The 12,768-nt window shown below is 62.2% G+C and overlaps 1 protein-coding gene and 1 long non-coding RNA gene across 4 annotated transcripts in view; one reads left to right on the top strand and one right to left on the bottom strand.

Moving 5' to 3' along the window:
- LOC109554234 (uncharacterized) overlaps positions 1-1,077 on the top strand; it is a 38,269-nt gene extending 37,192 nt beyond the window's left edge. For both annotated transcript variants that reach the window (XR_011565017.1, XR_011565016.1), the window contains one exon: positions 946-1,077. This is a non-coding gene — a long non-coding RNA (uncharacterized lncRNA). The remainder of the gene's footprint in view (positions 1-945) is intronic.
- On the bottom strand, positions 239-11,449 carry OVOL1 (ovo like transcriptional repressor 1). Of its 2 annotated transcripts, none has more exons than XM_019955376.2 (4): positions 10,912-11,449; positions 4,359-4,576; positions 2,510-2,699; positions 239-2,354 (listed from the first exon to the last, which is right to left on the bottom strand). In XM_019955376.2, the coding sequence occupies exons 1-4, from the start codon at positions 11,009-11,011 to the stop codon at positions 2,059-2,061; spliced, it is 804 nt and encodes a 267-aa protein (XP_019810935.1). In that variant the 5' UTR covers positions 11,012-11,449; the 3' UTR covers positions 239-2,058. The 2 variants fall into 2 exon arrangements, with proteins under 2 accessions (XP_019810935.1, XP_070639352.1); XM_070783251.1 differs by lacking the exon at positions 10,912-11,449 and adding an exon at positions 6,551-7,043.
- Between the last annotated feature and the right edge of the window lie 1,319 nt (positions 11,450-12,768).

Raw genomic sequence — 12,768 nt, 5'->3', positions numbered from 1 at the left:
GTATGGGGAAGAGACTGGACCCTGTGGCCACCACAGAGAACAGAACGGGGCCCTCGGGTCAGCAGGCACTGACTGCTTAGACCATGGGCAGACCACTTAATTGAGCAGGTTCTTGTCTTGACTTGAGGGCCACTGCTACCTGTAAAAGGCTAAGACTTTGAATAGAATGTATCCACTGTTTTGATTAATTTCCCTGTAGGTGGGGAAAAAAAAGGCCTATAAAACAAAAACACTGAAACACAGAAAATGACAGTTCTTTTATTTTGCTAGCTGAGGGGAAAGTTATAAAATAAAACAGACAACACAGAGCTTTGCAACTTCCTTGGAGAGGCAAGGAACACAGAGATGAACAATGACCAGGCAACAAACACAGGGATCCAGACATGTAAACAAGACAGAACTTCCAGAGAAAGTTATTTTATACATTACAACTTCCAGAATACAGCAGCTCTTGCAGGCTCTAGAGTAAAATGAAGCAAGACTCTTCCAAAACCATCCACACACATTCCGAGCTGTGTCAGAGAAGGCCCCCTCCCGCATCCCAGGCTGGGTGGATGCTGCAGGAGAGGCCAAGACTGGGGCCACCTGGGCTTTGGCTTTGCAGGGTGACTCCACCTGCTCTGTGTTCTCTTTCGAGTTTGCCTTCTCACTCTTTGGCAGACTAGCTCCAGCCCCTGCCTGTCTCTGCCTTTTGACCCACAGCCCTTTCCTGTTCTTAGTAGGAAACCCGGCTAAAGCCAGGGGAGCCTGGCCGAGTCCTTCTAATGGAGTCCTTCTAATGCAGGGGTGGCTCCCTCCTCAGGGGCTCAAGGGCCAACCCTGCCGTTAGAAAAACAGCAAAAAGGCTACAAAGATAACCAGTTAACCATCTCATACTGTCCTCCCTCCAGAAGCTTCTGATGTGTTTGGTTATTACTCTGTCCCATTTTTTTGCTCCTGTCCTAGGGTTTTGACTCAGCCAGGAAAAGGCAGGCCTCGCAGACTGGCCCTGCACTCTTCCTGTTACTGCCAGCGGTGGGCCCCTGGGCGCATCACAGACTCACAACCCCACCACTGGCCTTAGCCCCACGACCCCAGCCAGACAAACCCTCGGCCTCTGGAATGGTGAGTTGTTCCACCCATGGTCTGTCATCAGGAGGCCAGAGGGCTCTCGGTCACCCGGAGGCTGGCCTTGAAAGAATGTAGGAAGGCCGAATTATAAGGAGGGAAGAGCAGAAGCTGTGATGGGCTGTCCCTTCAGGAGGAGAGAACGGGGCGCAGTGCACCCTCCCCCAGGGCTGGAGGGAAGTCTTCGATTAAATATCTGGGGAAAGACGAGGGTGGGGGAGGGCAGCCACCCCACAGCCGAGGCACAGGGGAGGTGTGAAATGTCCAGGATAAACACAACCGCGCGGGGAGGAGAAATTCAGCTCCATCCTCTCTCAAAAGCAGTCGCCATTGGCACCAAAAATATATTAATATCTGTACACTTGTCATCTTTTTAAAAAAGAAATAAAACCTCCTTGGCACCAGTAGTTGATTTCTTAAAAATGAGGTGATACGTGGCAAGGCCTCCTGTGTACGCACGTCCACGGCTGTGCACACGCGCGTGCATCTCCCTGTCAACGAGCAGAGCCCTGCAGCCCTGAGCAAGAGGAACACAGCCGAGTGGGCCAAAGCCAGCTCCTCCACCGCTGGCGTTTACCGGGGTGTCCTTTGTCAGGGCACCCGACTGCCATCCACGGGGAACCAGCTGCCCCTGCCCCGGGGCTGCAGAGGCGAGGGATGAGAGAATCACCTTCCCATACCTCATCTGGGAAGGAAGTCCTATCTCTGGACTCAGCTGCTCCACAGGGAAGGCAGTCCTGGCCTCGCCCTGCCCCACACATCTGCCCAGGCTCAGAGTGGCCTCTGCTCAAAGACACCAGTGCAAATACAAACAGAGGTCAGTAGCGCTAGCCTGAGCAAGCACGCGTGGCCAGCTCCAGGCCTGTCCTCGGGTGCTCCGGCAGGAAGCCGCAGAGGGCGGGCTGGCGGGGCAGCGAGGAGGCGGCCCCCACCCTCTCGGGGCATCACTGCTCAGACGTGGTGGGCGCCCTGCAGCAGGGAGGTGACGGTGTTCTGCAGGGCCACGGCCACCTTCTTGGAGGTCTTGCGCAGCAGTGGGCTGTCGGGATGGTGCTCCTTGAGGTGGAGGACATGGCCCTCCTGGCTCTCGGACGTGCAGCCGCACTCCTCGCACACGTACAGCTTGGCCCGCCGCTCCTTGTACGCGTACTTCTGCTGCACACCGTGGATCTTCTTGAGGTGGGACTCCAGAGAGCAGCGCTGCGTGAAGGCCTTGTCACACAGGCTGCACTTGTAGGGCCGCACGCCTGCGGGGAGGGTAGCGCGGGCGTCAGGGACCCAGCTCTGGGGCACAGGAGTCCCAGCGGCCTGACAGAGGGGACGAGGAAGTCCGCCCCGAACGCCCCGGCCCCCCGCCATGGCCGCGCAGCTGCTGGGCCTCGCGCTGGGCGGGCCCTCTCACCTGTGTGGGTGCGCACATGCCTCTTGAGGTCGAAGGTGTCGTTGAAGCCCTTCCCGCAGTAGGTGCAGAGGTGCCTCTTGACGTCATTGTGGCACTTCATGTGGCGGTTCAGCATGCGCTGGTAGGTGAAGGCCTTCTGGCAGATGTGGCAGGTGAAGAGGTCTCCACTGGGACCATCCCCCAGCGTCACCTGTGGGCGAGGGCGGTGTGTGTGATAGACACCCAGGAGCTGGGGCTGCAGGTGGCAGATGGGGAAGATGCACTGTGCCAGCCCCCAGCCCCGAGGAGGGGCGCTGCCCACCCAGGGGCCACACCTCTGGGCCGCTGGCTCCCGGAGATGGGGTGGTGGGGCCGGAAGCCTCCTTGGGTCCTCGGTCAGCCTCCTGTTGGGCTCCTGAGTCCCTCTGCGAGGCCCTTCTTTGCCGTCACTAAAGACAGCCGGCCAGCTCCCGACAGAAAGAGGGCAACTCTCCCTGGCAGAAAGCCCCGCTTCGCTGAGCCTGGGCGTCCTCTAGCTGCTGCTCAGTTCTCAGTCTGCGCCTCAGGACGGGGAAGGCTCCACACGCGGTCGTGGTCTCCGCGCCGCCCTCCGAGGCTGAGGCCACCGCTGGGGGCCCGGAGCTGCCTCGCCTCACAGGCCAGCCCAGCCCCGGCCTTTCTTGAGCCTGACATGGTCTAGTCTGAGTCCCTTTGCCACCCTGATGATTCTCTTTATAAAGGTTTTTCATATTCAGGGTAACCGTGCAACACCTCAGGTCTGTTCAGGAATGGAGACGTGGGCTCCAGGCCCTAGCTCTGAACGCTCAGAGGCTGCTTGTGCTTCGTGGTGGCCTCGTCGCTGGCGACGCCGCCTGAGCTCCCCGGGCCCGAGGGGCCCCCCCATCACCCATACCGCCTGGCCCTGCGCTGCTCTTGGCACTGGGTAAAGGCTGTGTTGCTCACTGAGCAAGCTGTTTGGGGTCAGGACTCACTTCTCTGGCTCGTCTACGGTCCCGTGCCCTCTGCTTTCCCTCCACGTGCTCCCTAGCTGCTGGGGCTCAAGGGCTGGGAGGAGAGGCCCTTGGGGATCGGGGCGCCGTGTCAGCTCCCCTGTCAGCCGCCCAGCGCATTTCCTGGTGATGCCCGGCAGGTTACAACACCTGGCCTCCACGGGTGAGAGAGGAGGAGCAGCCTTTCCCTGCCAGTTTTCTCCAGTCTCTTGGCTCACAGGAAGCTCCGTGAGAGCCCTTCCACTAGATCACCACTGGCAGCTGCTTCCAGGTTCCAGCACTTTCAGGAATGCAGGCCTCGTGCTCCTGGAAAGCAGGGCCGTTTCCGCCACCCTGTGCTTCTTCCTGCCTCGGCTGCTGAACTGGGGCTCACCAGGCCCCGCCCCAGATGCAAGGCCCTGGGTCGGAAGCATACACTTGGGCGAGGCAGAGACTGCTGGGCACACGCCTCGGGGGACAGCTGACCACTGGGCAGACCCTAGACCTCACTCTTGAGGCAGCGGAGACGCAGGCCAGGCCAAAGCGCAGAGCCAGGCTCACGCCTCCCCGCTCTTCCAAGGACTTCTGTGTAAGGGTGGCCTCCCCTCAAGGCCAGAAACAAAACTAAACAACCCCCACAAAGGACTCCAAAGGGCTGGACATCTCTTGAACCCTACTGCTTCTCCCCAATGCATGGCATTCTCACTTCAGACTCACTTTTCTTTCCCACCCTGTCTATGCCCCAGGGAGGTTCACATCTGTAGAAATATGGACCCAGATCCAAAGCCAGTCTGCCTAATCTCATTTGGGCCACATCTCGTGGGTGGGACCCATGTGGACCCACGTGCGCTGGGCCTCAGGGACACTGTGAGGGTCAGTACCTTCATCTTGGTGCGCAGAAAGCCGTGGTCTCTGCTCTGCGGGCCTGCCAGACGGCTCATGTCTTCGGAGGGCAGCTGGGCCACCACGCAGGGCCCGGGGGTCACGCTATAGCTGGAGTTCCGAAGGCTCATGTCCAAAGCCAGGGGGCAAGAAGGGGGTTCGGCCACCGATGGCTCTGGTTCCTGGTAGGGCTGTGGCGGACAGAAGCCCAGGCTGACTGTGAAAAGAAGAGCAGCCAGGTGAAGGGCTTGGAAGAGAAAAGGGGACTCTGTGGGGTTTCAGGAGGGCTCCCTGGCAGTGAGCTGGCTGGAACCGCGAGCCACTGTCCCGCCCCTCGCAGGCATGTGGCAGAGCAGGGCTGCCCCCAGCCCACTGCCCGCCGCACCTCCCTCCCACCCCATTAAGGTAATTACAGGTGACGCCAGCCAAGCGCCACGGCCCACAGGCCTGCCCGCTGAGTAATTTGTGTCTTAGCGGAACTGGGAGGACCGAACCTGCGCTACCAATTATTCCTCCTGAGTTGTCTGCTGGCTCCACCTGGGCCAGTCCCCCTGGATTCCAGGCCTCATCCACGCTCCCACAGGGACAAAGGGCACCATGGGAAGCCCGGGGTCCCGGGACTCATCGCAGCCCCAGAAGGGTCCTGGTGGTCAGGGCCACTCAGGGACTCTCCTCCAGGCAGATTCAGCCGCTGGTTGTGGGGAACGGGGTGGTCCTAACCCCTCCCTCCTTCAGGCCGGTCTGTCCCGGACACTGCGGCTGTTTGGGGCTCCAGGCTCCCCACTCCTGTGGGCCGAGCCTGGCAGGCAGACAGGTGGGTGGGGCAGAGCAGGGAGGAGGTCAGGGAGCAACAGGTGGATGTGGCCTAACAGTCTCCTGGGCAGCCTGCCTGCCTGTGACGCAAGCCTCCCCCGCAGCAGGGACCGCTCCTCACCGCTCCAAGCTCAGTTCACGGTGGCGCCTAGAGGGCTTGGGCTCCCCCCGGGTAGTGACACCAGCGACAGCGAGCAGACACCTCACACACGGGGGCTTGGACCCCGTCCCAACTAGAGAGGCGGGGAGGTCTCCCGAGTGACAAAGAAGAGACGAGTCTCACACCCCCCAGAGCCAAGGCAAACAATCTAATGTTTCAACTTAGTGTTTTTCCCCCAGAGAGGCTAAGCCAGGAACATTCTCCAAGCCTCAGAAGGAAAACTCAAGAGGGGCACAGGGAGGAAAGGATGAGTGGGCTTCCGGGAGGGGACTCGGGAAGTGGACTTAGGGTTTCAGAACCATGAACAGACCCCTGCGCCGCTGCCCCCTGGCCGGTAAGACAGGACGCAGCGGGTGAGGCTGGAGGCGGAGGGCCGGGACCCGAGGGGGCGGAGGACACACTGATGGAAGAGAGGCAGCTGTGGAGGCACCCCAGTTTCGGGAGAGGCCCCGGCTCTCGCCCCCTCAAAGCACAACAAAGGTCTGACGGGGGAAGAATGTGCTTGCCCGACACCCAAACCCGTTCGGCTGGCACTGGCGCCGTCTGTCTGTCCGTTCGGGGATTCTAATGAGCCACCTCATTCTGGGAGTTGATTCACCAGCGCCTGGCCCTGGCCTGGCCTCTCTCTAAGCCCTGGGCGGCTGGACGTCAGGCCGGAGCTCTCGGGGGTCCCTCCAGTTTTCCCACAGGGACGGGGGCTGCTGAGGGCGGGCGTGTCTGAGAGCTGGCAGCTTCAGCTGATGCCAGCTTACACGGCTGTTGGAGATCCTGCCTGGGAATTCAAAGCTGGATGACAATTTCCATTTCTCAATCCAGGTAGGGATAAATGGGAACCTCTACTCTCTATCTTTCAGTATCGGGTAGCATGAGCGAGGCTCCCCAGCACTGGAGCTGGGCCACACCGCCTGCACACGGAGCAGTAGACGGAGGCGTGACAGCAGGCAAGGCTTAACCGGCTTGCACCCCAGTGAGTCGTCACTCTTGGCTCCCTTGCTCCACCAGGGTTGGGGGGTGGTGTCCGAGGCCAGGGTTCTGAGATCTCAGCCCGTTTGGGGAGGGACCAGTGCCTGCCTCTCTCATTCCACAGAAACCCCCGAAATGACAGTGCTGGGGAGCCAGGGACACCTGGCCTGCTTCCACGCTGCTTCTACCCCGCGCCAGGGGCAGGTGAGGCCATCAGGGTGGGGTGCTCACCTCCTCCCACCCGCCCCGCCAAACCTGTCTTCCTGCCACCTCCAGGAGCGTGTCCCCGCCACCGCCGCACGCACAGGGAGTGCTCGCCCGCGTGCCGCTCCTCTGGCTGGGTGTCACCGAGTCGCAGGAAGCAGAACTGGTTGGGTCCTGCCGGTGCTGCTCTCTGTCCCTTAATTAGACATTTCCGGCAAGGTGGCGGCCGCTGTGGCTACTCTTCGCCCGCCCACGGCTGAGGAGCGTGGCCAGGCCGCGCCAGCTGGGCCCTCTCCCCGCAGCCTCAGGGGTTTGAGGGCTTTCCTTCTGTCTGCCCAGCTTGCCTCCACCTGGATGAGGGGTTCAGAGCAGCTCCCTCTACCCCCCCAAAAGGCCTTCTCCCTGCTCCTCGGCCTTCAGCAAGTCCCTCAAGCTCCTGGCCCAAATACCAGACAGGGTGCTGGGTCCTCCCCATCCAAGGCCTCAGGCCAGGGCCAGGCTCTCTGGGCAGAGCAGCTGAAGGAGGCGTGAGGACACCCAGCCTCCGCCTCCCAGAGGCTGGGGCTGCGCCGACCTGGGAGCGGGTCGGGGCTCAGCTCAGCCCTGAATCGGGGCGGAGGGAGCCCCAAGCGTCAGCACAGCCCTGGCTGTCAGGCGGCCTTGCACCCTCATCAGGAAGGGCAGGGTTCCCGCACCCATCTCCTCCCGCCCCCAGGTCAGCTAGCAGGGCCTCAAAGGAAGCCAGTGAAACCAAGTGCCCGAAGTGGGCAGCCCTGCAAACACAACGGGCCCGTCTCTCAGCCCGTGGTTCCCATCCTGTGAACGCCAAGTGTTCCCCTCAGGCGGGACCTTCCCCCTCCGCCAACCGTTTTTCATACGGAGTCCACAGTGCAGGTCACCTGGCGCACCCCAGCCCTCACTCCCGGGCAGACACCGCGGGACTGGGCAGCATTTGCGTGCTGCCCACCTTCCCTCCCGGGGCAGCACGGGGAGCCCCCTGTGGGAGGCCACGCAACCCCGGCTGAGAGTGAACAGAGTTAAAGAGGAAGCCTGACGTCAACAATGGCCACACTCTGCTCCTGTCCTCCCTGTGCCCAGAGGACTCGTCCTCACCTGCTCTCTTTCTGGGACAAACAGTCTGGCAGGATTCTGCCTCAGGTCACCCAAGCGAGGGACAAAGAGCAAGGGCAGCTTGGGTGACGGCACCCCATGGGACAGCCAGGAAGCCCACCGAGCCCACCCTTCCCACCCGTGGGCTGGCTGCCTACCTTCCCAGCCTTGCTGCACGGAGACCTCACTGCCAACCCTTCCCAGGAATTAGAATAATTACCAGCAGAGGCATAATCGCACCCCAGCTCCACTCCGTCCCACCCCCACATGGGTACGCTGGGGCCCCAAGCTGACTTTCTCAGCCTTCCTATCTCCGCTGGCCCGGAAAGAGAGCTGCCCAGCAACCCGCACGGCCTCCAGGCCCCCCCACCTCAGCCTGGCTGCCTCCCTGGGGAGGGCACGTGCTGGGGAACTGGCAGAAGGGCCCACAGACGCTGTGTCCCAAGCTAGGGAGAGGGGAGAGGCCCCGGGACGCTCATGGCTGGCGCGTGTGCTTCAGCTTCCAGACTCGGTCTGCCCCTCCAGGGCCTTCCCAGCCTTTGCCTATTTCTCTCAGCAGGGGCCAGGAGGACCCCCGCTTCATCCGCGTTCCTGTCTGTTCCTGGAGCTTCCTCTTTGGTCCAGGAGATGGAATTTAGCTCCTGGGTACAGGTGCCTGAGTTCATCCTCAAGAAACCAGCAGCCCTCTCACAGTCAGTACTGACACAACAGGAGAAATGCCAGGGAGATGGGGGCCACGGGAGCCCAAAGAGGGGGCTTCTTAACCATGAGCCCTTTCAACGCTCCCAGCAGGAGTGGCACCATCTCCCACCCCACAGCCTTCCAGCCCCTGTGCCCACCTGTGGGCCTTTCCCTCAGCTTTCGGGGGAGATTGACGCCAGGGGACTGAGGGTGGGAAACCTCTAGAACTGTGCCTTAGAGAAGAGGCTGGGGCCCTGGAGTCAGACCTGCCAGGCCAGGGGCCAGACCCTTCAGTCAGTAAAGCCCTTCTTTCCAGGCATTCTTTGCTGCTCTGAGGGTCTCAGAGGTCTGGGGTGGGAAGGTCAGACCTCAAACGCTTCATTCCCCTGCCCTCCCAGTGCCTCTCCCGGGGGACCGGACGGGGTCAATGCTTAGCTGGTCACAACGTGCTGAGTCTGTGGGGTGGGGTGAAGGAAACGTGCCCAGCCGGCTCCTGGGGTCACGGTCCGCTGGTGATGGAATGGCCCAGTCAGGGGACAGGCCACCACAAAACACACTCCCCACTCTCCAGCCATCTGAGGCGCCCGAGCGTAGCCCGAGAACATTCGCTTTCTCATTTCCAAAAACTGTGGGAAAACTTGCTAGTGGGCCACATGGCTTTGAGGGACAAAAGTCAGTTCTTTGACTTCTGCTCTTTGCTTGACCCCACAGGACTGTGCCTGGCAAATTCTCACCTGCATCTACAGGTCAGACCCCACCCTACGTCCAGGGTGGTCCTGCAGGCTGAGCAGCTCCCCTCACCTGGACAGCAGCAGCAGGTGGCACACATCCAGATGCCCTCCTCCGCACCTGCTGGGCCTGCCCCTGGGTGTAGGTACCCCCCCACCCCCCGCCACTCCCACCACAGCCGCCAGAACTGCGGTGGGGAAAACCACTAGGACACAAGGCGGCCAATGATTTGAACAAGCGGAATTTCTTTGTCCTTTGTAAAAGTCAACACATGACCTGTTACTGATTGGGATGTGAAATAAAACTAAAAATAACAGCACACTGAGTCTCCAGCAAGGCTCCGCTCACCTTTAACACAGTCCAAGTTCGGTTTATCAGATCCCAAGGAGCAGCTAAGCAGCAAGTCAAACACAGGTGAGGGAGGAGCAGGAGCAAGGAAGGGGGCCCGTGGCCCTCACCCTCACCCCTTCCGGACCTGAAACAGCATCAACTCCCTGGGGAACTTGGAGAAGCAAGAAACCGCACAGAGAATCCTGGGCCTGCTCACTTCCCTTGATGTCTCAGTTTCCCCACTGGGATCATCAGGGCTTGGAACATTCCCTCGTCTTAAGGAGGCTGTAGACAGGGGCCAAGGAGCTTGAGACAAGGCTCAGCTGTGAAACACCCTGCCAGCACCCTAGGCCATAGGATCCTGATATCGGTCAGGCCACCGCTCCACTCACTGTCTCCAACAGTGAGTGCAACAGTGCATGCAGGAGAGAAACTGAGGCAAGAGCCCTCACAGGGCCCCTCACCGCCCTCATTCCGCCACTTGCCTACAAGGCCTGGGGCGGTGCCGGGGAGCCTGCAGATCAAGGGTCAAAGTCGGTTGGTTAATTACAACCTCTCCCCCCTTGGAGGCGCTGGGCAGAGTGTTCAGCGCATCCCTCGCCCCACCCCCCAGGCCTGGGGAGGGGGAGTTCCGAAGGAAACCGGCTCGCTCCCGACCAAAGATTCTGTTGGGGGTGGGGCGGACAGAAGGCTAACAAGGAAGATGCCGCCGGGGCAAGAAACAACTGGGGTTACTCATTCCAAGTTGACTCCGACGCTGTCAAGGCGTCTTCCGAAAATAAACTGGCTGCCCCAGCTTCCCCCAGGCTGGTCCCTGGCTGTGGGATGGGTTCTTTAAACCCCCCTTCAGCTCACTGGTGTCCTCCTCTTCGAGCCTGAAGGAGGCGCGTTTCTAACCGAGGTGAGAGACGATCCCACCTTTGTCTTAAGGGCTGGTCGCGTCTGGCGTTCCCCACGGCTGGGGGCTCCCTGCCTGCCCGACCCCCACGGGGACCTTCTGGCCACCCGCGTTGTGGGGGAAACGGAGAGAGCAATGAAGGTGGCCTAACGCTCTGGGTCTTCTCTTCCATTTTGCACAAACCTCAGCCCAAACTCCAGCTCGCTCCCGGCTCCCCCAAAGTGACACCGCTCCAGTGCCCTCCGCCCGCCTCATAAAAGCCCCGGCTTTCTGGATTTACGACGCGAGAGTGGAGGGTCGCCGGGGCGGTGACACACCCCGTTGCCTCCCCTGCGCCGCGGCTCGGGCCGGTGGAGGGGAGGGCGGCCCCACGCGGGCCCGTGCGCCCCCGCCGGAGCCTGGGAACCGCTGTCCCCCCGCGCCCACCCCCGCCCCTACATGGCCGCTCCTTCCGCCCGCCCTACCCTCCCCTCCCCCCTGCGCCCGGGGTCGGCCGCGCCCGCGCGGGCTAACGGGGCCGCGGCCGCTTAAACATTAAATCGGGCGCCGCTGCTGCGCCGGCCGCCGGGCTCTGCGCCACGGCGCCCCGCACGCCGCCCGCTCGACGGGGCCCGGCGTCCTCTCAGCGGCGCGGGACTCGGGGCGCGCTGGCCGAGCGCCTCACCTGGCACGTAGATTTCGCCGCGCTCCTCGTCGGGGAGCTCGCTCCAGTTCCTCTTGCACGTGGAGACGCACGGCTTCTTCACCAGAAACGCGCGGGGCATCTTCGAACCCTCCTCGCGCGGCACGGGCCGCTTCCGCAACTAGAGCCGGAGTCGTCCCACCTTTCCCAGGCCGGGCTGGAGGCGGGCGGGGGGTGGCCGGGGTGGGGAGGCGAGTAGGTCGGAGAAGAAGTAACCAAAGCGCCTCGCGTTCCGCCAGGAGGCCGTGCCCGGGACGGCGCGCGCCCGTTTCTGCTCGGCGGAGCTGTTGCGTCCTCCGGTCCCAATGAGGTCCCCTGCAGCCAGGTGCAGCGGCCGGCGGGGAAGCGTCTCCCGGCGCGACTGGCGTCCCTCGCGGCCGCTCGCGGAGTCTTAAAGTGCTAGCCGGCCGGACGGGTTCACGCTTTATTGGCTCGCGGCGGTGTGTGTTGGTGGCTGGGGCGGGGAGGGGGTGATCGGAGCTAATTAGCTTGGAGTGGCCCGGGGAGCGACGGCGCATGCGTTGGGAAATAACGGTGACAACCCACCTATTTGTTACCTGTCGAACCGGTTTCCATTCCGCTGCCGGTGAGGTGGCCTCGCGGCCTGGGCGGGGTGGCCGGGCGGGGGCGGGAGCAGGGCACCCGGCTGCCGGGCCGGCCCGGTTGCCGCCCAGCGGGAGGGCTAGCGTTCGCCAACCGGAGTTTCGGAGAGAGAGCCGACGAGCAGGGGAGGAAGGGGAAGGGGCAACGTTATCCGGCGCTCGCACGCTCCGCGGGTGATGAAGTGAAACTCGCCAGACGAGGCCCGGCGCGCCCCGGGCGCCTGGGGAGGCGCGAAGCCGTCGGGCGAGACTGGGCGGCCCGGCCCACACTTGTTGAACCGGGCCTGGGCCCAGGCGGCCCCGGGTCTCAAAGGCCTGGCTGAGCAATTCGTGGCTCAGCCCAGAGGTGTTGGCTGGTCGCCGGCTCCGTGCGGAATGGCACGCGGGGCCGCAGGAACGCGCAGGCGGGTGGACCCGCAGGCCAGGCCGCGCCGGCCGCAATACAAAGCGGAGAGAACCCGCCGGGCCCGGGGCCGCCGAGAGCCCGCCTTTCCGCCGGGCAGGCGTGGAAGGCTTCGTGGAGGAAGGGTCGTTTAAAGCGCTCTGAGTCCGCCGCCTTCCCGAAAGACCCCAGCGCCTTAGCCACTGGGGCTTACCCCGCGCCCCACCCCCAAAGCCCTCGTCTGTGTCCCAGATGGCCCGATTTCGGGTGCAGCAAGACTGGAGGGGAGCGGATGGTGGAGGACCAGCTTCCTTCGCCTGGCTGCAGCCACGGCAGGCAAAGAGCTTGTGTCCTACCCAGGGCTCAGGTTCAGCTTGGGACCCTCACTCCAACCATTCACCATGCCCTGCCCAGGCCCCAGGCCCAGCCTCCTGGAGGGAGCCCCCCGCCCTCCTCAGAAGCACCTGGTGGCCTCCGTGAGGCACAGTAACTGTGACGCTTGCGCCACTGGGCTTCTCTTACCAGCTGACCAGTAAGGGCAGGGGATGGGACCCCTTCCTCTTTTAGCTCCCCTCGCTTCCGCCATGTAAAATAAACTAATGTTTCAGAGTCCCGGCCACACAATACACACCTTTCTCACATATTAAATGTTTGCTGAAACAGATTAGGAGGAAATGAATCTGATAAATGAATTCACACAGTTCAAAAGTCAGGAGTCAGAAAAGGAGCAGCCTGCCTATGGTGGACTTTCAGGCATGTAGTGAAAGAAGGTAGTTTTTTAAGAGGGAGGTTCCAGAGGCCCTTAACATCCCCCCACAGAACTTATGTGGCGCACACCCTGGGTGGGTGGGGAAA

The sequence above is a fragment of the Bos indicus genome, chromosome 29, assembly GCF_029378745.1.
Source record: "Bos indicus isolate NIAB-ARS_2022 breed Sahiwal x Tharparkar chromosome 29, NIAB-ARS_B.indTharparkar_mat_pri_1.0, whole genome shotgun sequence".
In the NCBI taxonomy this organism is placed as follows: domain Eukaryota; kingdom Metazoa; phylum Chordata; class Mammalia; order Artiodactyla; family Bovidae; genus Bos; species Bos indicus.
Note: the sequence above shows the minus strand (reverse complement) of the source record. Positions and strands in the feature narration are given on the sequence as shown.